The sequence below is a fragment of the Pangasianodon hypophthalmus genome, chromosome 23 (genome assembly GCF_027358585.1).
Source record: "Pangasianodon hypophthalmus isolate fPanHyp1 chromosome 23, fPanHyp1.pri, whole genome shotgun sequence".
NCBI classification, from domain to species: Eukaryota; Metazoa; Chordata; class Actinopteri; order Siluriformes; family Pangasiidae; genus Pangasianodon; species Pangasianodon hypophthalmus.
In genome coordinates, this window is record NC_069732.1 from 10,034,438 (window position 1) to 10,061,275 (window position 26,838).

General features: G+C 38.8%; 1 protein-coding gene across 1 annotated transcript in view; it reads right to left on the reverse strand.

Moving 5' to 3' along the window:
• Nucleotides 1-6,070: 6,070 nt before the first annotated feature.
• The window catches only part of elp2 (elongator acetyltransferase complex subunit 2), a 29,290-nt gene continuing 8,522 nt past the window's right edge, over nucleotides 6,071-26,838 (reverse strand). The window contains exons 11-22 of the mRNA XM_026930224.3: nucleotides 21,390-21,521; nucleotides 20,325-20,474; nucleotides 18,859-19,050; nucleotides 18,421-18,490; nucleotides 18,220-18,318; nucleotides 16,055-16,112; nucleotides 15,045-15,117; nucleotides 12,457-12,649; nucleotides 11,338-11,459; nucleotides 10,410-10,549; nucleotides 8,956-9,069; nucleotides 6,071-6,961 (exon numbers count right to left, since the gene is read on the reverse strand). Coding sequence (XP_026786025.3) covers nucleotides 6,793-6,961; nucleotides 8,956-9,069; nucleotides 10,410-10,549; nucleotides 11,338-11,459; nucleotides 12,457-12,649; nucleotides 15,045-15,117; nucleotides 16,055-16,112; nucleotides 18,220-18,318; nucleotides 18,421-18,490; nucleotides 18,859-19,050; nucleotides 20,325-20,474; nucleotides 21,390-21,521 — 1,512 coding nt within the window. The 3' untranslated portion in view covers nucleotides 6,071-6,792. The remainder of the gene's footprint in view (nucleotides 6,962-8,955; nucleotides 9,070-10,409; nucleotides 10,550-11,337; nucleotides 11,460-12,456; nucleotides 12,650-15,044; nucleotides 15,118-16,054; nucleotides 16,113-18,219; nucleotides 18,319-18,420; nucleotides 18,491-18,858; nucleotides 19,051-20,324; nucleotides 20,475-21,389; nucleotides 21,522-26,838) is intronic.

Sequence of the window (26,838 nt, forward strand, 5' to 3'; positions counted from 1 at the left end):
CTTCAGGCTGTGAGGGGGGGTTTGGGGGGAGGGCTGGGTGGGGGGTCAATCAGGTCATCCGGTCATCCTCACACATCCACAGTGCCCACCAAGATCTGCATTTCACCTCCTACTCTTTCCCCATACCAGTCTCCCTGTCCCAGACAACTACAGATGCAACAGGGGATGCCAGCTGAGCTAGCCTTATCAACTTCCATGGGTGTTTTCTTAAATCTCCCTGTTTTTGGACCCTTTGCCAACTCATTAGACTTTAGTAGCTCACAACATTGACCATCCAGAAGTATCCTGTTCAGCACTCTAACAAATACCACAGTACACACGAGAGCAAGCTGTCATCATGCCAGGAAAAAATGATTTGGGGTAGGATTCGGGTAAGGCTGGGCACTCCAGAAAATGGCCTCTGAAGATCTCAGAAAGACTGACGACCAAACAGAAAAACAGTTTGGTGCAACTTTCCTGGCACTGATTAGGTATACACATGGTGTGGAAAAGTGTTAGCTTGTTGCTCTTACAACTGGCTCACAGGGAAAGCGAGCCAGTTGTAGTTTCTTCTAATGTAACAAGCAAACGTCACAGCACACCAATGGCCAGGGCTTTTGCCATAAAAAGGTCCTCTGTTGATTGATCACGATAGTAGATTTGGAGCAAATATCTAAAATGACAACAACCTGAACTGGCTATCTGGTCAATAAACTGACCACTAAGGGCAGTTAGAGGCAGGGACACTGTTGTCAAGCAAGGGAGGCCTCATAATATCCTTAGACCAGACAAGTAGCTCTCTGGAAAACCCTGTATGAGTGTTAACACTCATATTGGAAGTGCAGGAGGAACAAATACAGAGATCTGTAAGAGCCCGAGGTCCAGTCTTCCATTTTATCAAAGTGTGTGGGCCTGTAGTCAAAAACAAACAGTCGATAGATCATTCCTCTGCGGGTTAAGCAGTGTCCCCTAAATGGACTTTGGCACACAAATAGTCATCTCTCGATGTGATCCATTAACGGCTCCAAACAGAAGTGACATCAGAGATGTAGATAGTATTAAGTGAAAAATATGTCTTTATGGAACGTTCCTTAGTCAAAGCAAAGTGATGTACACATCCTTATGGAGAAATAAGGCAGTTAGATTTGCTGCACAATAATGGCTGGATCTAATAAGTGAATTGGTCACATTGGTGTAACCTCATTGCAGAGTTTTTCTCCTGATCACAGCAAGTGAAACATCTTCACCAACCTTGTTGTAGCTTGAGCCAAACAGGGCCTGGATGGAGAGCCTGCTGTCTGTTGCACGTCATTCATGCACATCAAGGACTCAATCACAAGCCTGAGGTGCAGGAGGAATTTCTGCTGCCGTCCCCAAGTGGCACTGGGAAATACATTACCTGGCACTTAGCAACAGTGAACATACCTCATAGTTGCTATAGAAATGTAACTGTGTGCTGTGAACTTTGCACAAATGTCTCACAGATATAGAGCGTCTAGCTGTTGTCATATTTTTTGTAAACCTATATCAAGACAACAAAAGAATTGTATTCGAAATGCAAAATATTGGAATAAGCTAAGTATCACCATTCTCGAGAACAATTTCCTTTCTGCAGATATTTCACCGTTGGTGTCTTGGATTTCGTTTTTTTGTTGCGTTTGTCGAATGCCGTGCCTGTGAACTTGTACTTGGAGCCAGATGGACACTATAGTGCTGATCAGTCAGATTAATATAACTAACTATTTGATAAAGTAACACATCCTGAGTGTTTTTCATATGTTTGGTTTATTGGTGTGCTAGATTCGAAACTAAACTGTTAGCAGTTTTTTTTCTTCCAAATTTATTTTTCAGTGTCAGTTAACATCTAAGAGGACCACATGCTAACGGTTGAGGCTGTTAGTGAGCTTCAATATAACAAAATATAGTGAGAAAGACCTTTAAACATAAAGCAAAAACTCCACAATGCCACGGCACTCAGCCTCTGACACTCTCTCCAGGATGCTCTTCTGTCCTTGAGTTTCATTTTCATACATGCTTATGAAAATACTGCAAAGATCACTGTTTAGATGAATTTCTAAATGTTCTTTTCCAAGGAGATATGAAATGAGTTACAAAAAAAAAAAAAATAAAAAATAAAAATAAAAAAAATAAATAAATAAAAAAAAGTCATGACATACAGCACCCGAATCACTGAATTTGTCACAATGCTGTATTATTATAGATTTGTCATGGATATTAATTATTTTGAAGTCACATAAATCTATACCATACACACACAGTTTGGTTCCTGGAATTTACTCAGTTTCTCACAGCAGGAGTTCTAAGGAACATAACTAACACTAACATGTTAACATAATTGAGACTAAATGTCTAAAAAGGACAATTTTGTTCAAACAACAAAGCCTGTTCGACAATTTGTGGATCCTCAAGTACGAATAATCACTGAGTTTTAGTAAAGCCGTATGTTGTGCTGTCATGCGTTCTTATTTCCCTTCTCTAGTTCGGTGAAAGTGGTTGTAAAAGGGCTCCCTAATGTTCACCTGATAATATTTAGGTTTTTTTGTGAGGTGAACCTCTGGAGCTCAGGAGTGTTGATGATAAAAACCCAATCCTCTAAACTATTCCTATTCCTGTGCTCCAGTGATTCAAGTGTTTAGCTTTTCTGATGAGCTTTTCTTTGTACTTGAATATGAGTGAAAAAATATTTAAGTATAAAGTAACCCCTATCACAGATCACCTTATTGTTTTGAATTATTCATGATTATTGATTGAAGCAAATACAATTAGCAGTCATTGCTCATTTAGACATACCTGCATTTAACAGTTGAACCCAATTAGTTTGCTTATTAATACTGTAATCTCTGTTACAATATTTCTGTTTATTCTATTTAATAAATTTTATTTATTTATATTAATCCAGAGGAATAATCGTAACATTTGCATCTGTGACAAAAAAAAAAACGAAAAGGTGGTAATTATCAATTTACATACATTACCAAAAGGTGTAATTACTATATTATAATAAATGTTTAGAACTGATTTTCTAATTTGCATTTTTGTCAATTCCACGCATGGTATCCTATGCATATATTGTAGAATTTATTTTCCAAATTCTAACAAATGCACATTTATGAAAGTGGCAATAATTAGCTCCAGGCTGTCTAGACAGATATACTGAAGTCCTATCACACTGAAAGGTGTGCATGAAAGCAGGTGGAAATCATAAGAAATAAAACCTCTGCACAGGAATACAGACAGTTTCTCTGAAACTAATATGGAAAAAAGCTCTGTGCTGACCACAAATTATTTATATCGCGACCACAAACTTTGATTTGTCTGTCAGTGTCCTTCATGGTAATGATGAGAACTGTGAATTTAAAAACATACTCCTGTTTATTCTCTGGGGAAATCAGTACGAGACCAAACCACCGGGTCATTTTTAAATTTTCTTTTGAAGTGTTATGTAATATTAATGGAAATCATCGAGCGTGTCTGTGTGCGCATGTGTATGTGTGTATTGATCAAACACACAGTTTACTCGATACAGAGGTACAAAAAAGAAGCAGCACTGAAATCTGATTTACGGAGTGTCTTCTTGTTACAGGCAATAAACTCTGGAACCAAGTTGGTTTTGGTTGGAACTCTTGGTCACTTTGTCATGTTACTCACAAATCGTTTAACACTGGACGACAGTTATTGGGGCGAAAAGACCGTAAGCCTGGACCATCGAAGGCTTTCTGGGAGGTGAATAGTGTGTTGACCATGACAATGTGTAACAATAAGAGCGCCTCCTCAATACCCCAAAAAGCACGAAGGACTATTTTTAATGTATATAATGTATACAACACATTTTTTCTGTAGAGGTATTAATCTATGATAGTGAGGGGACATTACAAATGACTAAAAAAAATTTACAGAATGTCAACGGTGAGTGTGTATGTCTGTTTGCCACTCTGTGAAAATGTGCCGTCTCCAAGTTTACATATCGCTATAAGAAACTATTTATTCTGTGCTGAAAGACTTCTCTCTCTCTCTCTCTTTTTTTTTTTTTTAGTTCACAGAACATCGGTGCCCATCACGATCAAAAATGATTCACAACTCTTACCTTTTTGTTTTCTTTTTTATATCCAGTAAATTTTGCCAGTGTACACTTCTGTGCTCCACAACTGTCCTGAGCAGTGTGTTTGTACTAGCACATACACACACCAGAGCTCTTGAATCAAAGTGGATGTGCTCATTTCATATTCTTGTACCCTTAAACTGCATGGAAATCATAACATTTTTAATAAATTATTGCAAAAAATGTTTTTTATTAATAAAATAATCAAAAAACAATACAAGGCTGTTTTCCTTACTTGAAAGTCATGCTGATGTCTAGTGATGATCATAATATTAATGACCATAATACTGATGATATTTGAATATTATGTTATTAATACTATATTATATATATAATTTGTTTAACTTATTAAATTATTTTATTATTATATATTAATAAATACTAAAAATAAATTTTAAAAACTACTATATATAGTAATATAATTATACAATAATTATACAGTGGGTTTTATTTTATAATATAAAATAGTATTATTTTATAATTTCCTATAATTACTACTATAATTATCATATATCTAAATTGTATATTTTTTTTAACTATAATAAAAAAAATCTATAAAATTACTATAATTTCTACTATAATAATAATAAGAAGAAGAAGAAGAAAAATATGAATAAATTATATTCCTTCATTATTTCATTACTTCATTAATATAGTAACTAAATATCATCAAATTATTATTTTATCATTATTATTGAACATGCATGCGTGCACACACACACACACACACACACACACACACACACACACACACAGAGTGAAATGAGGAGCTGAATCAGTACATTGTGGGTGGTAAATAATTGACAGCGCGAGTATGGACGGAGAATGAGTGCAGAGTTTTCTTGTCAGAGACGCTCTGTCTGCTCCATCAAGCCGTCAAATATTTAGCATCTAAGCACTAGACTGAGGTCTCTGAGGCCTGCAGCGTTGTATGGCACACACATCAGCTCCTGAGCTACACTGGAGGCCTGGCTTGTTTTAGATAACAGGAACACACTCACAGGTTTTCCCTTCCTACGCAGGTTCTACTCAGAACCCTCTAACTGGGGAACCCTGGGGTTCCCTGAGAGACAAGCTGAAAAAAACTTTAAGCGATTGAGACTTACACACTCTTTTTCTAATAGTGTATAAAGAAACTCAAGGTAGGAAGAGGTTCAATCACACACTGAGTTGCCACTTTATCGGGTATATCTATATAGCATATAATAAATGGGCACCTCAGTGTCTATTGTACTAAGGCTGTACAAACAAGTCAGTGTGTGCTGGATTTTACAGATATACATGAACAAAAGTAACAAAAACAGGCCAACAGTGGATGTTACGATATTAATAATGAATGAATCTGTTATAAAGTTTGCATTTCCCTTTCTGAATGTGATATAGACTGCCTCCATCTTTGCATTTTTCATTTTTTATTTGTTTTTCATCTTGAAACTATGAGGGTTGCAAACTTTTGCACTCAACAGTTTAAGTAAAAGGTGTCACGTCTCCTCTTCCCTCGAGAAAAATTTCAACAGGAAGTAACCGGCTCCTGAGTGGTAGAAAAGCGTTCACGGTCAAAGCGATTGCAAGGTCAAATCCTGACAATACCACGTGGCTGGGAGTCAAGACAGTAATTTTGGTAGTGCTCTCTGGGTGGGAGGGATGGCCTCTCCCCGTCAATCACTGCAACACTAGGCAATCGTGGGCTTCTGTGAGCTCATGCATGTGGAACAGGACAGATAGCTCTATCCTGCGAGTGTGATACACTGGCCTGTGACACAGCATAAGCAGCCGTTTGAAAAGATGCAGAGGTTGGCTTCATGTTTCTTGGAGGAAGCACTTGCTTGCCCCACTTGCTAGCTAATAGCATTAGCTAGTGAATGGGTGGCAATCGTCAAATTGGAGAGAAAAAGTAACTAGGCGTGTAACAATCAGAAAATTTGGATTGATGCATCCATATAAAAGGCAAAAATTAAAATGAATCGTGGCACAATCATATATCAATTATTATTGATTATAACCGATTATTCCCGAAAAAGGAAAGACAACTGGTAGGTAAAAAATAATTCATATTTTAAACTGACATGTAAATAGCCTAGCAAGTTGATTTGCCCATAACTCTGACACTTTATAGTCCTTCATACATCATTGATTGTGAATTAATGGTAGGCCTGCTCCAGATTCTGCATAAAGTTGGTCACATATTAGTCGGAGGCTACTAAATCAGATTGTATCGTTGCCTTGTTAATCAAAATTGAAACTGCGTCATATCGCAGGAGATGCAGTGGTATCATAAAATATTCAATTGTCTTAAGAATCTAAATCCTGTCATATCATGTGGCCTGAGGTTTACACCTCTATAAGCATGACAAGATCAAGCACTCGCAAAACATGTAAAAAGCAGATGAGCAGAGAAAATGGGAAAATGCTGAAGACTGCTTCCAGTTTGGACATTACACACTCATTACTTTTAGTTTCGTTAGAAAACCATCATTTATTACAAGACAAACTTCAGGAGTTTTCAGATAAATAGCACAATATTCCTTTTGGTTTTATAGTGTAATAGTACAAATATCCAAACTTCTGTATTGATTAAGTGACATTTCTTAAGAGCCGTCCACACATTTCAGCATCGGATCTGATGCACACCCTACAGGCTGACGTGTGTGTGGATGGTGAAGGGTCTGAGTGGACCACTAGGTGAGAGACTGCTACAGAGTCAGTGTGTTGATGTTAAAGATTTTGACTGTGTGGTCAGCTCCGGCGCTGGCTAACTGGACAGAGGTGCTTTGGTGGTTCTTGTTCAAGCCTTCACTCTCATCCTGCTGACAGACTCGGGGCCTCCAGCGCAGTCTCTTCACCACCAGTGTGTGACTTTGACTGCAGACACGAAAGCAGTCAAGGAAAACCGCAGCCAAGGGGAAGCCACATTCAAAAAAAACAGCCATACTTTAACTCTCCATCTCTATCTTTCCTCTGCCTGGATCAGCCTTTCCCTTTTTCTCATTTCAAACATCGCTTTAGGTCAATGGGCTTCCTCTGTCTCCTCTATTCTGCTTGCATACACATATAAACATGTTTATGTACAGACAAGTGTTCTGTAAATCCATTTTAATTTCCCATTATACATGTTAAAAAAGGTCACTCAAGAAAGAAAAACTCATTACCCTCAGGTGCAGCCTGTTATCAGCAAACTGGAGTGGAGTGAAAGAGCTGTGACCAGTGTTTAAGAGGCAATTCACAGCCAGGGGACAAGTGAGAAACCACTGAGTGAAGTAGAAAAAACAGCATGACCAGTGGAGCTGCAGACTGCTTTCTCAGCTATGATTCTGTTTGCCGAGTCTGAATCAAAGTGAAATTGATTTGGACTGATTCGGTTTCACACTATCCAAACATTATTTTATAAGAATACATTTCTAACAAGAAAATCCAATCAAAGAAAAAAAAAAAAAAAAAAAAAAAAAAAAAAAAAAAAAAAAAACAGAACTTGACCACATAAACCCTAGTGTACGTCGGTAGACAAGACTTCTGGTATAAATGACTGCATCTTTGTGCCAAGCAACAGTAGAAAACAGCGAGGCAGAAGTCAGGTGTGAGCACATCTTTCTAATAAGCAGCTTCTCCTTTTTTAATAACCAGAGAGACCACCATCTTATTTTTTTTACTGCCTCACAAGGCCAAGGCTCATGAATTAACAGGTCAAAGTTCTCTTAGGTAAAGTTGATGTGAAATGAAAGTAAGTGCTGGCAGAAGCAAATGAGCTTCTTTTACATCTCACATCCTTTCCCCTTCAGAGAACTGACTTTAATGCTAGGTGAAATTTAATTGCATTGGGTCTGACTGCTGCTTTATCCCACCCTTCAAAAAAATTCGTATTTTTTAAGGTCTCTTCTGTATTGCTGCAGCAAGGGCTCTAAAATTGCCAATGCTACGGCAAACTTTAGATGTTGGCACCTCTGCACAACAAGTTTAAGCAGAAAACAAACATTTGCTGAGGGTCATTTTGTTAAACAAACTAGAAAAACACCTCCCCAAAGTCTTTCGTTCACTAAAGTAAAATATGACGAAATAGAAATAAATCTCTTGCAAGTGTGAGTACAAATAACGGAACAGAGCCAGTGCTAAATAATGACAAAATAAATAAATAAATAACAATATATACCATTTAGAGGCATTACGTTCTTCAGCCCAAATATCCAAAATGCTTCTGAATTCCAGGTCTGCCTTCTGGCACTCATTTTATTTAAAATGTCAGTTTATTAGAAGCCAAAAAATTCTGTATGCAATCCATAAACCATATAAAGCTTAGATTGCTTGGTTCACTTCTTGCAGTTGAGTCGATTCAGATGAATCATGTTCTAACTACAGTAACTTGCTGGGCTTGAGACCCTCTCCTACAGGAGCTCTTGGACCTGTTGTTTTGGTCCACATGTGAGTGCAATGTTTTTAAACCTGCATCTCTTTTCCTGAATCAGGTTCTAACGTACAACAATTGCCCTCCACTGTCAACTCCACCTCCACCAGCAATGGATAAGACATCTTAGTGAAAACTGTCAAATTGTGTGAGTGAAAGAGAAGAAAAAAACAGACCAAATCAGAACGATCTCAAAGAGAATCCATTATTTTTACCTGAGTGAGACATTCTTTCCTCAGTTCTGTTAGTAGCTTTCACACGACCAAAACTTATAGCCGGCAGTCAGTTTGAAATACTTGGCTGCATGAGAATGAGGTTATTAGTTCAGCCAGAACCAGACCTGTTATCGGATCAGAGAAAAACACAACCTCTCAGATCAAAGGGATTGCGTGAAAAGTACTAGCCACCTCCTGGCCTCAGCCTTTTTTGCGTCTTGAGCGCCGTGCGAAAGAAAGGATACGAGACATCGCTTTCAGCACACCTGCTCCAGTCTGATCCTGAAGACAGATCGTCCACTGGCTTCCATTTATACAGAACGATCTGTCCGCTCTCCAGACCCACCGCTATGAGGTAGCTACACACAGAGGAATGAAAGAGTGAGCAAAAGCTGCAAAGACCATGTTAGGTAAATAAGGAAAAACAGTCATTCTGCTTACAATGTTTGAATTGTGAGTGTGCTAGCAGTGTGCTTTCCTCACACAAACTGCATGTCATGCTTTGATCACGGTTTTGGAAATGTGCCACAGCAACACAGACATAGAGCTCAATAATAGAACCAGTTTGTAAACAGTATAATGCTGTCAAATGATCCACAATGCACATATGCAGTAGCTTGCAAAATAGAGATGGCAGTGGACAAATGTGTAATGTTTATTAATTTAAAAAAAAAAAAAGATCATTAATCAAAACAAAACTCACAGAAAGAATCAGTGATTATTTCAGCAATGATGCAAGCATAAACAGTGATGACAAAGAGGCTCCAGATGATTCTTACGCTCAAAGTGATCACTCATTATTCTATCGTAAATTTATAATCAAAATTAAAAATAATTAATTTTTACTTTATTTATTACATGTTAAATTACATGCAAATTAAAACAATATCTAGCAGCTGCTTTTAACCAGTGTGTCTTTCAGTGAAACTGGAATGCAATCTTTAAATGCTGTTTTTTTTTCCCTTTTCACTTTTGAGGGTAACCACATATTTTGATATTTCTACATTATACGGTAGAAATATCTCAATTTCACAATATTGGCTGCCACAAAATTAGGGTCAGAGAAATGTACATAACTCTGTCATGACAGTATAACTGCAAGAAGTAGTCAAAGTGTTCACATTTGTTTAATTGTCCAATTTTGACATACAAGAATAAGCTGAGCTCTACAGATTTCAAGACAATCTAAGTATGCAAAGTGTCAATACCACAACCTTATGTCCACAATAATCTGTCAGTTGACTCAGGTGTAATGCCAACATCAAAACTGATACATGCATACTTTAGGACGGGTTATGCATGCTGAATTAAGCCTTCATAAAAATTTACATAGGTATGTCTAAGTAGCCATGAAGGGCTTAAATGCAGGTGTCATATAGCCTCATGAGTATTTCCCTTAGTTTAAATGCTACCCGTTTTCTAAAATACTACAGATATTTTTTTTGTTTGTTTAAAAATGATAAATAAAACTTAATATACAGCTAACTATAGTGGTGTGTTTATATCTGCATTACTTATAAACAGTTCATTAAAACCCTGCAGTGTTTGTCACACAGTGGGGCAGTTACCTGTGAGTGTAAAAGCACACCACTATTGATCTGATGCAAATTACACAGACAGCGTGTTTAAGATAGTGATGGTACATGATTGAAAAATAATTGTCTTCTGTTAGTGAATTATGGCTAATGCAGTGTTTTACCTTTGGTCAGAGAGAAGGAAAGAGCAAATAGCCACAGCAGTGGCTGAATCTCCCACATCCAGAACAGAGGAACAGGGAAGAACTGCACTGTCATTCATGCCAACTGGATCTCCAGAGCCACGGTGACCCCACATTATCACCTACCACCACAAGCAAGCATGCAGATTAATGACGCATTGAAATAAAAACACACAGCCCTCTTACAGAGCTGCATGGACAAAAAGACGCATTTTATTGATATATATATTGAAGTCCATGGTTAAAGTTCGGCTGGAGTTAATTTGATCCTGCCAATATTTTAGCAAAAATAAAATGAAAAGAAATACAAGCAAAATACAAAAATGAAATTAAATATAAATAAAATAAAAATAAAATAAAGAAAAACATAACACAACATATACTAAAATTACAAAAAATAAAACAAAATAGCAGAAAATATTACCAAAAACAAAACAATCATACACACAATAATAATAATAATAATAATAATAATAATAATAATAATAATAATAATACAAAACAGTAATTCCACAATATTTGAGATTTTTTTTAAATATTTTCTGAAGGACAAAAGGAGAACTGAACATCCAGATACTTGCTAAAGTGAACAACAATGGAATTGAAGTAATGATCTGATATTCTCCGAAAATCCTATTGTGTAAAAGATCCAAATATGAATATGATATCATTATATCCCCCTATGCTAATGCCACACTTTATCAAAGACACTGACAGAAAACTAAACTAGAAGCTCAGAGATGGTCAGAATGCTCACAAAACACCAACAAATTACAATTTGTTAGAGCATTCACCTGTATCTCACATGCTTCTTGAGATCAGTATTGCAAATGCCAATATTGTGATACTGATTAACAAACAATATACTGAGCAGCGGTAGTGTACATCTCTGTGTGCAACTGTAGCTCACCTTCTTATCCCGACTAGATGTCACGAAGTACTTATTGTCCAAGCTCCAGTCACATGACCAAATGATGCGTGTGTGCACTGACGAGTCCTTACTGGTGTGTGCGTAGAGTGAGAATCTGGGCTCTGAAATCAGAAAGAGCATCACTGCATCATCATTCCTCATCAGTCTCTCCTTTACAGATGAATCCTGGGTGCTGTTTGTTGTGCGCTCCACAGACACAGCTATTGTTGGTATGCTAGTGAGCTCCACCGTGTCACCCCTGAGAGGTTGTTTGTGCTCTGCTTTAATGTCAGTGTGTGCTGAGCTACACTCCAGGCCAGCGTGCTCATCTCAGCCAGGTCGTCACGCCCCGGCAACACTAACACAGGGCTGCCAGGAACTGACGGGATGCCACATTCTCATACACATGCATATACTGTATACACACACACTGCTAATTTTTAACTGGGGCAGCCATGACTGTCTGCCCTTCGATTGGCAAGTCTCCGCTCATTAGCGTGAAATACAAAGCGAGATGGAGTGAGACGAATGGAGGGATTGGGAAGCATTTCTCCACTGCTGATGCTGAGCCTCTGCCTCATCAGCATTGACGCAGGTTATCCTCCCTCCATCCATGGTATGAAAGCTGTGAGTAATACCAGCCTCAACCAGAACAGACTGCAGTCTCCCTCCGTCTTAAGCTTCATCCGACACGCAGGCAAATAGGCAAAGGGAAGCGGACGCTCGCCTGCTTAACTACTGTCAGTGGTGATTTAGGTGGAGACGTTTAAAGGCAAAAAAGAGGTAGGCTGTGAGGCTATGGAGCAGCTTTTAGAGAGAATTTGGTAGACGGCAAGAAAATCTTGATGATATGGCATGTTTGACCTACCTACTAATAGTAATGTTTATCTTGATGCTGCAATATAACTTTTTATAACTATATACAGAGTTCCTATATTGTCATGTCGTACCATGGCATATCATCACACCGCATATGTGTACAAGCAATTAAAATTCGAATGCAATTTTTCAGGTAATTCGAATTTCATGGTGTATATGGACTGAATTGTCGTACAAACTGACTTTATGTTTGTAAAACTGGCCTAACTCAGTGAACACAGATGGAGGAAGGTTCTTTACCTGAAGCATCGGGTCCACAGTCCTCACGTCTCCACAATGACCAGGTGCGGTCCCGGGACACAGCGAGGAGCAAGCGTGAGTCTGGGGAAAAGGCCATCTGAGTAACAGTCAGACTGTGGCATGGAAGAGCTTGTAGCTGTTTCCAGGTGGAGGTGCTCCACAACAGGATAGCAGCATGCTCTGCTTTAGATGCCTGTACACAAAAAACCGACACATTTCAGATTTCTTCCGAGAATTTACAAGAGAAGTCATAAAGTCATAGGGAGAGGGGTGAAGGTCATTAAAAGATCCAATGTTCCCTTGAAGTAGGAAAGAACAAGACCTTTTCAAGCATGACCCTAACTGCACAGACCTCCTACATCCTAGTAAGCACTGGACATGCAGCAGAACCTGTAGATGTTGCCCATACATAGACCTATGGTACATGTTCCCAACTCTTCTCACGCAGTACATCTTGTTCTGCACATTTTAGGGGCTTTCTCTGCTTGAACTCATTCACTTCAACTCATGATGTCCTATTAAGTATCTGATTAGTTCAATCAGGCATGTTGGAAGCAAGGAAAACACGAAAATGTGCATGTCAGAGGGTACTCCAGGACCAGGGTTGGGAACCTGTGGAATATGGGGACAAGCAACACTCAGAGCTACCAAAACTTTAGCCACCTTGTTAGATTAAAGGTGGAGACAAGTCTTTGAGAACATGGCTTTGGAGGAACTGAAGTGAGAGACTGTACTTTTTTGAACACTAGCTAGCTTAAAATATATTTCACCAGAACTCTGACTATACCTTTAAGTTAAGAGCTTTGCTCCAGGCCCCAACAATGGCAGCTTGGTAGTGCTGGTATTTGAACTTAGAGTCTTCTGATCAGCAGCCTTAACCACCACTGCTCTGATGTCATTCACTACTCAGTGTGTTCAAAAGCTTAAGGAGCCATCAATCCTACATCGCTGTCTCCTTCAATGCTGTAAGAGTACAGACTGATATACAATGCAATGAGTGACAGCCGTACTAATATCACTGTAGCAACTCATTACTCCACCGAAGAGTAGATGGCATGTCCACCAGCTGGGGGGAGGGGGGTCAGCTGACAGGGAAATGTAGGACAATATTTGACAGAATTTGGAATAGTAAAAAAACTGTACACCCAACATTAACCTCCCTTGTCAGGATTCCAATTTCTTCTCTTAGAAAAGCTATAATGTGGGAATACACTCAGGATGAGAAATTATGTAATTTATGTAGTCCCCGTAGTTCTGTGTTGTTCTGTGTTGTCTTATGTGGCACCTTGGTCCTGGAGAAACGTTGTTTCGTTTAACTGTGTACTTGTACATGGCTGAAATGACAATAAACTCCACTTGACTTGACTTGACTTGAGACACCATTTCATGACAGGGCACCAGGCACATGCACCTTCACACACTCATTTCAACCTAGGCATAATTTAGCATTGCCAATCCACCAACTGGCAGGTTTTTGGGTGGGAGGAAACCAGAGAACCCAGAGGAAACCCACACGGACATGGGGAGAACATGCACAGAAACTCCACACAGATAATAACCCAGATAATAACAGATAATAATAACTATGAGGCAGTAACACTAACTGCTGCATTATCATGCTTTCTGCTTTAAAATCATAAAATATATGTCATAAATTATAGTCTCAGCAAAGCATCCTCAAAATCTTTTAGTGTCTATTACCCTGCATTCAGGCCACTCACATCACTCTATGCGGGTCACTAGTGAGTATTCTACCACAAATTTGCCATAGTTTTTCTGGTAGCACTTGGCCTGTGTGATTTGACCACAAAAAACAATGCAACTAGCTACAAAGTGTTTTCAAATCTATCCTAAAATGAGATGACTTGCCTATTTTGGCCACAAATTAGATGCGTCCTGGCTAAAACCTCTGCCTGTGTATAAACTGCATTCGTGCAGTACATCAACATCTACAAGTGTCTGTATGACGCGAGAACATTTTATCCTTGTAACTGCTGCCATATATTTATGGCAAAAACACCTCACCTTGTCTCGACACAACTGGTGTAAATCCTGGATTTTACAGACACCAAGAAGATGCATTCGTGGAGAGCACTATTCTGCTTTGAAATATTGTCCATCCGAACCCTATCCAACCTCACTTTTATTTTTTAAATTCTGAAATACACATTTTGGTTCTTCACAAGAAAACTTTATGCCGCAAATAGGCACCTTCATGCGTATTCATAGAATACGTTCTGATTGTGAAGGTAATCACATTCAAAGGTTTACATGGTGATTATTCTCCTATTGAACACACTGTTAAAAGAATGAGACAGGTATTTAATTTAGACTGGGCTTTACTGATTTACTCTATTATATACCATTACGCCCAATGCTGCTAATGTAGCCATTCATCAACAGGAAAAATGGCTTTTTTTTCCTATATCTGTCATTCAAACTAATAATCTTACAATTTCCAGCAATTCAGGCACTGTACTGAAGAAAAGCTAATAGCCAAATCTGAGCTGAATAGCCCTGGATGAGGACAATAGTCTAGACAGAGGGAATATTGTAAAGCTAATCATTTGATTGTAGTGTGACGCTACCTTACACGCTGAGGCGACCACTGTTCGTGCAGCGTCTGACGCCAGACAGAACATCTCAAAACCGTGACCATACCTAGAGTGAGTGAGAGAGAGAGAGACAGAGAGGCAGAGATGTAGGAAATGTTAATGAGGATTCTGACACTTCTGCACAAACTAGCTCTCAGCACAGAGGCGGCTTCATGATCGTCAGAATGGCATTTGAAGCTAGAAGCTCGTTTATGAGCCGTGGCATGGCTGTGAGTGCGTGCAAACAGGCATGTGCTACTCCAGCTATAACGCCAGCTGCATAGCCATTTCAGACGCCGGGTAAATAGCCCAGGAAAGTGAAAATACAAAGCCTAAAGCTACTAACTATTGCATATGTAACGTGGAACAGTATAGACTGAGTGTTTCAATTTACCAGTGGAATAAACCTCAACTCGAAATGCTCAGTAGAGCTAATGAGCAGGGAAGAGATGGCTTCTAAATCCATTACTCAGTATACATGACTTATATATACCAACTACACATGATTAGGAAAAGTGCATTAAGAGCAACAGTTTCCCCCTGCAAAGAGTCCAACTGCTCAACACAATATGTACTCCTCCGCCAAGTTACAGCTGTGTATCCAAACAAGTAAAAGAAGAGAATAAGCTCAGGTAACAAATGATAGCAATTATGTTGGGACACGAGCCTTATGGGATATAAGATTAAAACTTGAGACTTTCAGAACTGCATTAAGCCAATAACTCGGTAAACTGCATCCATTTTCACACAGAGAAAAATAGAGGGCAACACAGGAGCCTTTATTAAGAGAGGGCTAAATTTATATTCCCTAATGTCACAGCAGACACAGAGAGAAGGTACTGTGTCTGGACTCACTAGTCATGCTTTCTAAATGACTCCTACATTGCATTATTAGAGCTGCGCAGGCTGATGGTGAATCAGTAATGTTGCACAGCATATTACTGCCTGCCCCTGCCATGTCAGTACTGCTAAAGAGTTCACAAATGAGAATAAATGGGACTCACAGCTTCTGGACCTCAGGCCACAGTGTGTTCTGGAGAAGGTGATCCTCAGGAGGGGGTTCTGGTATAACGATCACAACACACAGACAAAGACACAGACACGTGGATACATAAAAAGTGTGAGAAATGAGTAAACACTCCAAGACATGGATACTTTTTCTCGCATTTTTCACCAGACTCATCTATTTAGCATCTAAATAATCCCTTGCCTATTACCTCAAAGCTATTTTCAACAATGAAAGCTTTCTGTGCGATTTTCAACGGCTGTTAATTTTAAGATTAGTGGGCAAAATGAATTTTACTTTCCCTAATGCATGTCTAGGAATGCCTCTCGCCGTTCAGTCACGGGTATGAATGCAACACGTGCCCAATTTGACTCCAAATGGAGTTGAAAGCTACTCGCTATCCCATATTTCATTTTTTGGCCCTGGTTTGTCATTTTCCTCTAATTATTCCCTTCTTTGCCTCTCCAGAATGAGAGACTGATACAGTGTGTGTGAGTGTGTGTGCGAGTGTGTGTGTGTGAGGGGGGGGGGTGGGGGGCCACATAGAGACAGAAAGAGAGAGAGAGAAAGAGAGAGAGAGAGAGAGAGTCACATTATTCTGTTAACAACTCGAAGTCTGCCTCATTGCGCTCCCCGTAGCCCAGAGTCATCAATATTTTAACTTTGCAATTATATAAGCCTTCTTTCTAATTACAATTTCAGATTAAGCAGCTTTTTCAATCACTCTGACAGCGTCTGCCTGTTCGCCTAGAGCGAGAGACGTATAAACCCCTCCTCCCACCGTTAACCGCACACACGTGCAAACATGCATGCAGTCCCTCCTCACATTGTCTGTTCCAGTAATAACAGCTGTCTACAGCTGTCTCTCTCTGATTCATGCTATGGTTATATATGAGCACAGGAAGGCAGTTCCTAATAATGTCTCGTCACAAACGCCGGCCATCACTGTCTCGTTCAGGAACAGGTCCTAAGGCCTCCACGGAACACAGCGATGATCTCATACATCTAGTGCATCTATTTCTGTGATACACTACGGCCAGAAGCTACTGCGTTTAATTACATTTCACAGGAGCTTAGGGGAATTTAACAACTGACCAAATCATTACCATAATCATTAAAGGTGCAGTTTGCAGTGTTTAAAAGTGTTTCTAGACTTATAATCTGCAATACTTATTGCAACAAATCTGACAAGGTTCTTAATTTCAGACTACTGCTTCATTTTTCCAGCCCATAAATTAGCTCTACCTCCAGGAGGAATAGAGTTGCACAACACTGCTGATTAAGATTCTTTGTGATACTAAAGAACTGTCACTTAAGGCAAGACACAATAGATAGAAGTGATGATCACATCATGTTCGCTTCATTCATTTTTCTGATTTTTGCATAAATTGCATGGTAATAAAACGTCAAAGCGCAGCATTAATATGTATATTTCAGTGAATCTGTCCATGCACTACTACCGCATTATATAAAAGGCAGCAACTTTGATGAACTTTAATGCTCCGCCCATTTGACACAAACACGCTATGCTGCATATTCCCAAAAAGCTTGTTTTCTCTATAAATATCAAGTTAGGTGTCATTCTAAGATATATTCACATGTCATTTTCTTTTAGAAATCTTAGAAACTGGACTTACTAGCGTGGAAATACTTGAAATTATTTTTTTCTTCATTCAGAACCATCTCTAATCTCTAATTCAATTCAATTTTTGGTGGTACATTCCATTTCAATTTTAGCACTTTATTTATTTATTTTTAGAAATTCAGATTTTTTCAAAACACTATACAGGGACTTTGGAAAAGTGAAGGAGCACAGATTTGATCGCTGCCATTTCAGCCAATAAGCACTGCAAAAAGGTCTATGGCAAGAGTGGTCAAACACTCATGTCGAAATCTTTTATTTAAGGTATCCAAACACCAATAGTATTACAGTGTAAACTGACAGCATGGCAGTCAATACACTGCCAATATACTTTATGTCTAATTCAATGCACAAGAAAAAATGAACTAGATGATAAAAATAATAAAACTACAAAAATCCTTTTGTATTCTACCAAATGTTATTTTGTCCAGTTGGAGGGAAAAAATCAAACCCTCTAATATTTATTTTAAAAAAATAGGCACACATTTCAAGCCTTATAGTATCTGTGTATAATAATGTACCCGTTAGACTGAGAGGATGAAAGTAAGACTCCTTGTACTGGTCAGACACGCTGTTGAAATCTTTCCCTTCCTCCTGGGTGCTCTGAATTGTAAGATCACCTGTCAATCAAAGAACACGACAGTCTTACTAAAGCAATACTGTAGTAATCATTCTCTCATAGGCTCAACACAGCAGAACCACTAAATGTAACAAGCGTGTACCTTGAAACACAGCCTTATTAGAGAGACCGAGTGCTGGTGTGCTGGCTCCTTCTGGTAGACCTACAGTATCCTGAAATAAGGGCAAATTATTCACAGCTCTGTTTTTTCCCCACGTTACAGATCACCAAACTGTTAATGTTTAACAAATACAAGCACTCTTCAGTCAGCCATTGTCATAAACTGAACTAGTCTATAATTCTATATTAGACTATAAGTCAATAACACCCAGTTATAATGTAAATACACTGTACTGATCTTTGTTATTGTATATAAAATTTTTAAAAAATATTACATAAGCTGCACAGTATTTAACGATGACAACAGAAAGCACCAGAATGCTCTATATTAAATGTGAATTAGTAAGATCAAGTGTAATTAACACAGAGGACCCATGTGACATAACTATACTTCCAAGAACAGCACATTTTGAAGACGTACATGTGAAGCCAAGAGTTTCTCCAGAGAAGTGCCCACTATGTTGGCAAAGTTCTCCACAAAGTTACGCGGAGCCTTAAACACACGCAGCACTTTTTCATCTGCTCCAGAGACGAATTGGAATCGGCCCACCATGGCCAGGCACTGCATGTCATAGCCGTGGATCTGAGGCCTGGAGATCTCGTGCCAGGTGACCTGCATACACCGATAGCACATGTGGTGTCAGGAAGGCATGCTATTAAACGTGAGCCCACAATTCCGAATTGTGTTACTGTATATTAAAGGAAACTTTTTTTTTTTTTTAAACTAATCTCCATTTACTGTATCTGTAGCATATAAAAAAACTTTCCCTGTATGATCTGAGTCTAAGGGCAATTGTTGAATTCCATCAATTTAAAAAAAAGTGCATTAAAAAATGTGACAAACCAACTTGATACTTTTGATACTTGTAACTAACTTCTACAATCATAAATCATTTAACTCAGAAGAAGAGGAAAATTCTGTACAAAATGGTACAACAGTACAGATTCAGTAGAAGATTTTAACATCTAATTATGTGTCTCAGTGTAAATGTTATAAACATTAACAATAGCTGCTATATCACACAAAAATGTATTGAGACATAATTTATCATAATACTGATATTATATCATCATATTGTCCAGCCCCATCTAGTTGCTTATAAAATGTGCCCTCAGACATACAGTATAAGTGAGTTTTAAGTAAACAGATTTTCTTTTTTATTCCCTCAGTACAGGAAAACTCTTCAAAAAGCATGTCCATAAGTAATCGCACATACACTACAGGCATGGTTTATAGTGATTATTTTTGAAAAATAAGGGGAATTCCTTAAAATATCCCTCTTTGCCCAGATCTTTGGTACTAATCAGTGCATACTACTGACACCGATACATTATACGGCCAAAAGTATGTGGACACCTAACTATCACACCCATATGTGCTTGTTGAACATCCCATTCCTGGTTTAGTTGCCCCTTTGCTGTTAATAATAACCTCCACTCTTCTGGGAAGGCTTTCCACTAGATTTTGGATGTGGGGATTTGTGCTGATTCAGCAACAAGAGCATTATCGAAGTTAGACACTGATGTTGGGTGAGGAGTTCCAGTTCATCCCAAAGGTGTTCAGTGGGGTTGAGGTCAGAGCTCTGTGCAGGACACTCGAGTTCTTCCACACCAACTTTGGCAAACCATGTTTTCATAGACCTTGCTTTGTGCACAGGAACATTGCCATACTGGAACAGGTTTGAGCCCATTAGTTCCAGTGAAGAAATTGTAATGCTACAGTATAAAAAGATATTCTAGACAACTGTGTACTTCCAACTTTGTGGCAACAGTTTGGGGAAGAACCACATATGGGTGTGATGGTCAGGTGTCCACATCTTTTGGTAATATGGTGTATGTCTATATGGCATGTAAATTTGCACTGAAATATGTAGCAAGTTCTGAAACCTGTGAGCAGTCTTTCCTTCTCCATGGTGTGAAGACTCTGGTAGTCTGGTCTGAGCCAACGCTGAGGAGAAATTCTCCCTCTGGATCCCAGCTCAAGTCCTGCACTGCATTAAAGTGGCCAGACAACACCACTGCAGGACTCCATTCTCTCTGCACACAACACACACCACAATGCCAACTTGGACAGCATACACAAACACACCATTTAACTCCAGTTGTTGTTTTGTGTTTAATATCTGGGCGCTTTCACACCTATTGGTCCGTTTGCCAACATGTGAATCAGAGCTAATTTGATTTTAGTTTTTTTTACTGTTTCGCTTTGGTTTCACACTGCAAATAATTAAACAAACCAAAAAGCAAAAGAAGAGAACACAGTGCTGGCACTAAATTAATTATATCAATAATGATAATTATATAAATAACTTTTTGTGCATATAGCATCCAGTGTTTATTTTTTCTTTTTGTTCATCGGTCCAAATCTCCAACTCACGTTGTATTTCTGCAGCACTACAGCTCTGTCCTTTGGCTCAGTTTGCAACTCACACTGAATCAGAATCCGAATCAGAGCGAAACTGACCATTTCGGTTTGTTTGCTACTTGTTTTGGTTTTGTTTCACACTGCACATAATTAAATAAAACCAAAAAGCCAAAAAAATTTTGGCTGAGGAACATGTACAGCTAAAAACTTCCTCTTCATTCATTAGACAGAAATGTGGCGATAGAAAAATGGTAAGCCGATCTTTGCCAAACACATGTAGGATCACAAAGCATGAAGAACACGGAGCTGGCAGTAAATAAATTACTAGGTAATTATATACATAACAAGGTTAAAACATTTTGTGTGTTGTATACATCATTTATTTTGTTTTTCATATTGTGTTCTCACCTGCCTGAACAAATCACACTGAGGTGGAAAATGCTGCGAGGTTTGATTCAAACAGAATAAACACTGCACCGTTTGTGTACTGGATACTGGCACTTCAGAGAGTAAAATCTAGTGAACTCTGCTAGAATAATGCCCTCTTAATGAAGATTGAGGACTGATAGATGAGATTTGGGACTCACCTGCTGGCTCGGGTCTCTTTGCCAGAGGTGCAGTGCTCCGTGGAAGGCATGAGCCAGAATCTTGGAGCCATCGGGACCCATCTGACAGCCAAAGAAGCCTAGTGTGTTTCCTCCCACCTCTCCGACACGCACCTGGAGACATGGCCAAACAATAGGTGGTGAGATTTAAAAGGCCCGCAACTCTCACAAAAGATGTCATGCTGTTTTTGGAAAGCCTGAACATTCTGTCTGGGTTGTAACTCGCATCTCTAACAGGCAGAGTGCCAGTCCCTTTGAGACCCTTTTTCCTTGACTGGTCAGAAAGTCAATAAACAGTAAAATCCTTTAGGCCTCCATCATGTCAAGAGGTGTCTTACAAGTAAGAGTCTTACAGAGCATCCACACAGAAGAAGAAGAACTCGTCTCAAAACTCCATCACAGAAAATCATCTCAAGATTCTGCCAATTTATTCCCATCTGTGGCCAATTAAGGAGGCAGAAAGCCTTTCCACAGTGCATTCTGTTTGCCAATAAATGGCAGAGTGCGCACAGTGAATGAATCTCACTGCCCCTCGTGAATCCGCTGGTTACAGAGGCCACTATTTACCAGCTGTGGATCTTGGCCAATCAGAGCAGACGTCTACAGCTGTGCTCCATCTTAGTTTAGCCATCTATTATCAAAGAAGATTACAAAGTGCACAATCAGGACTCCAAATAAATCAAACCGACAGGCCAAAGCACAAATTATGCAAAGCCGAGGCTATTAAGGGAGTGAGGAAAAAAAAATCTGTTAATGCAACAGTCACTCTGAACCATGAACAGTCACTCTGAACCATGTCACATTAAAACAAATGGAGAACTCAAAGCAAGAGGTGTGATTAGAAAATGCTCTCAGTTGTATGTTCAGTGAATTAGAATATAGGCTAATGTCCTGTGAGGTAGCAAGGCTATAAATACCACCCCACAGCACTGTACTGTAAAACAAAAAGAACAGTGTGTCCTCTATCTGTCAGGTATCTAACACACTTAATACCTCAGATTAATGGAGGAAGCTAGCCCTGCTGCAAAGCAGCACTAACCTCATATAAAACAATATAATTAGTTTTGATCATGGCATCAAGGTTAACATGGCTCCATTAATGCAGACCGGCTGAGATTTGTATTTAGGAAGAATTCCAGACACAAAAAAGGAGCAGGGATAAAAGACAAATTACATAATTGAGTTAGATTCTGCAAAAGTGTGGTTTCTTCTGGGAGGTATTTAATGCCACATGCAATGGCTCAGAGTATGTTCAGTCGGTAGGCTGTTTAAATGAACCTGCTTTTGACCTTGTCTATGTGACAGGACTGTTCTACATTTACACTCACTCATTTGATAGATGCTTTTAAGCAAAGTAGCTTACAACTGATGTGAGCAGACTTTAAGGTTAAGAGTCTTGCTCAAGAGGCCAACAGTGGTAGCTTGGTGGTGCTGGGATTTAAACTCACAACCTTCAGTAGGCCAAAACTTAACCACCAAGCCACTACAGTCTTTTGCAGTTATATATATATTATATTTTTTAAAAAAAACAGTGATTTTTTTTCATGGTCAGTAGTGATGCTGTTCTAGCAGCATTCGGACATGAAGTGGTATGGTACCGTAGTGGCCGTATTTGGGTCTTTGAGGCAACCTGCAGATTTTGTGTGTTGGACTAACAAAACATGAATAATAAAAAAATAGTTAGGAATTAGCTTCTGATTATCAGTGGTGGTTATCAAATGTACTCAAATGTGACCTAAAAAATTATAGTAGAGAATAAAATATTGTTTAATAAAAGGTTTAAATCATCTATTGGAGTACCCAATATTTGGGTACCCTATATAATAGTTGCCTTTTTTTTTTTTTTTACCATTTATTGACACCTATTATCACCAGTCTTTAGGCTTCCATTATAAGTGAAACAGTTCTATAAAGCGTTTTTCATTCTTTTTTTAGTACATGGAAATATGTCAATATTTCATGGTAATCCCACACACCCGCACCAGCAACTTTATTAGGAACACCTGTACACCCGCTCATTCATGCAATTATTCAATCAGCCAATCATGTGGCAGCAACGCAATACATAAAATCATGCAGATATAGGTCAAAAGCTTCAGTTAATGTTCACATCAAACATCAGAATGGGGGAAAAAATGTGATCTCAGTGACTTTGACCATGGCATCGTTGATGGTTTGAGTATTTCAGAAACTTATGATCTCCTCAAAATTTTTTACACACACAACAATCTATAGAGTTTACACAGAATGATGAAAGAGGGAAGAAAAAAAAAACTATAGCAGCAGCAGAAAAGCCTTGTTGATGAGAGAGGTCAGAGAAGAATGGCCAGACTGGATTGAGCTGACAGGAAGGCTGCAGTAATTCAAATCAACACTCTTTACAACTGTGTTGAGCAGAAATGCATCTCAGAATGCACAACATGCTGAAGCCTGAAGCAGATGGGCTACAGCAGCAGAAGACCACATCAGGTTCCAATCCTGTCAGCCAAGAACAGGAATCTGAGGCTATCATGGGCACAGTTAGAGACAGGTGTACAGGCGTTCACAACTGGATAGTGTGTGTATATAGTAAATATTACTATACACTGAAGATGAGGTAGATAAAGATTTGGTTAAAATACATTTTAAAAATGTAAAAATGATTTAAAGTAATGTTGGAGCATTCCTTTCAAGGAGATTTGGGCTTTCAGATAACATGTCCACATATTCAAAAAAAGTCTCTATTTCTAGTGGACGTTTGGCTTTCTAACGCATGCCTTTCCAAGGGTTATCCTGAGCCAAGGTCAAATTCATGACGAAACTACAGTGTGTCTTTCACTTTGAGTGACAAAGACCTCTGCAAGCCACTCTGGAGAAACACAACATTAACTAGACTGATTTTGAATTCTGTCCACTTTGCCTTGCATATATTATACCAAGCCTGCAAGCAAACTGTGTAATCACTGTTGTTTATAGAGAAAACAACGATGTGGATCTGCGGCACATAATACACCTCCGAACACACACCACAGGGCACAAGAAAGCGACGCAGCGTGAAAAGAAATAAAAGTGGAATATGTGTAAAATTTAATCTGTGCTCATAATCATAATCAGTGCCACTTAACTGGCATTTAAAAAAGCCGTACAGTGTTATTGGTAGATCAGTGTGCTTAAGATGATCCCCGGTGGATGATTAGCCAGGTTAACAATGTAGACTTAGCTGAGCTCATTTCTGACTTATAGTGGAGTTATAGTGCTTTACCAGCCTCTCATCACCTCTCGCTCTGATCCATCTGGACTAATCATAAATTAGCATGCAGCTAATGGTTCAGCAGTGACATGTCTTCGGTATGTTCCTGCCACACGTACCACGGCAATAACTGCCAGCGTGACTTATTAGCAGGACCTACTTTACTCAGCAGCCTGTTTGGCCACCCCACCGCTAGCCAGCTCTCCACTACATTTGTTCAATTAGGATAATCATTATGGAGGACGCTCTGCTTTTTAAATGTGTTAATTAGCCACAATGACTGCTGGCCATTTCCTGGTCAATCCTATACTCACAGGTAGTGGCATGGCTCAGTTCTAGATAAAACAAAAATGAGAGCCATAATTATCTTGGAAAAAAAATCTTATTACTTAATATTTCATGTATTTTCACAATACACAATATATAATTTTGCTGAGGTTGTGCTACAACAAGAACCTCTTCAAGTTCTGAGATTTGTGTCCAACTTATAAAAAATTAATAATTTTCTTGATGAAAAGTTGGGAAAATTAAACAACTGACAAAATAGTTTTAAATAGCCCAGTCAGTTACTAATTGGGCATTTAAGGCATAAATGCACTGATGCCTGATGATTATGATACTTAGAAAAGTGTATCATGATGGCATATCATGATATAGATATCTTATCATATTCCCTAGTCTTACTTAGAAGAAATTTTTTTATTAAATCTGAAAGCTCTTAAGCTCTTAAGACATTTTCATAATTACAGCCGTTTGTCAGGAGACACTGTGTAAGGAGACAGGCGTAACATAATCTCAGGCTTTAAGCAGTCCAGCTGTGTGAAACTGTGGAAATGTCTCATTGGAGGAAGGAAGGATGTGAGAACAGACACCCACTTTTATCTGGAGGCTGGCAAACTGTCAGTTCATAAGTTCATCTCAGCTGTGTTTGATAACCCAGTTCACAACACACTTCATGTAATATGCTCTTTATCATCATAAACAAAAGGCATACAGGATGTGTTCCCATGTATGCAGTGATGCAAGCATGTGAGACAACGGCGCTTTTCCATCAAACAGTGCAGCACATCACAGCACAGCACCTTTCCAAACCCAGGACAATCTTTATCCTGGTTAAATCAGGGTATATTGGTATCACAGCACATAACTCTCCCCAGTACTGAAGGCGTTTCTCTGGAGGTTTTCTTCTAGTGAGTAGCAAAATAGTTCTCAAAATGTAAACGTTATATTACTGGATGAAAAATTGTTGGATTTCTTCTTAAATCCACCAAAAGAAATTTCAAGACAGAAGACAGACAACTGAAAAGAGATTATTGAAGAGGTGACTACTAAAGATTTTTGTGCAAGCAGTGAAGTGCAGCTAATAATAGTAGTAATAATAATAATAATAATAATAATAATAATAAAAATCAGCTAATAACGGCAGAAGTGACTCCAAGCCGATAATGAAAAAAAAAATTTTAAATTAGGCACAGGTACACTCTTGCCTCTTGTTTTAAAATGATTTTTTTAATTATTTTTATTTATTTATTTTTAATTGGGCCATGTTTCCACCAGTTTAAGAGTTGAATTGTTATACAGTCAGACATCAAAAATAAATAACAAAAATTATTTTAATGAAACTGGCTTTAAGAAAAAAGTTACCAAAAATTGGTTACGGTGTAGCTGCTATTTAGTTTGGAGGAACTGGTCAGAACACATTTTTTCATCAATAATCTTCAGAGATTCCTGCAATGTTCATTTAGTTTTTTAAAATAAAAATAGCTCAAATCACTCTAGTTGTCATGGCAGTAAAATGGCACCACCCCTAAGCTTCTGATATCATTTCTGTTTTACAAACAGCATTTGCGGCTGAACCGTCTTCTTGTGTTATACGCAGGCTGCGTACTCAGCACCTTGTCGGGGAAAAAAAAAAAAAAAAGACTATCACTTGCTTCTGCTTTGCTTCAGAAAGACATCACCTGTCATCAGCTCTCCGCCAGATGGAAAATCCTCCGACCTTTACTCCAGCTGTGAAGCTTACATTCAGAAAGGACGAGAAGAACAGGCAGATGTTCTCCAGCTGACAGAGCAGGAGAAGCACAGCAGATGAGCTGGCTTCACTCCTACCACATACTCGTACTATTTGCACTATTTCGCACTATCTGCTGTGCGCTCGGAAGACCTCCATGACTGGCAATGAGGCTAGCCAGAGGACACGTG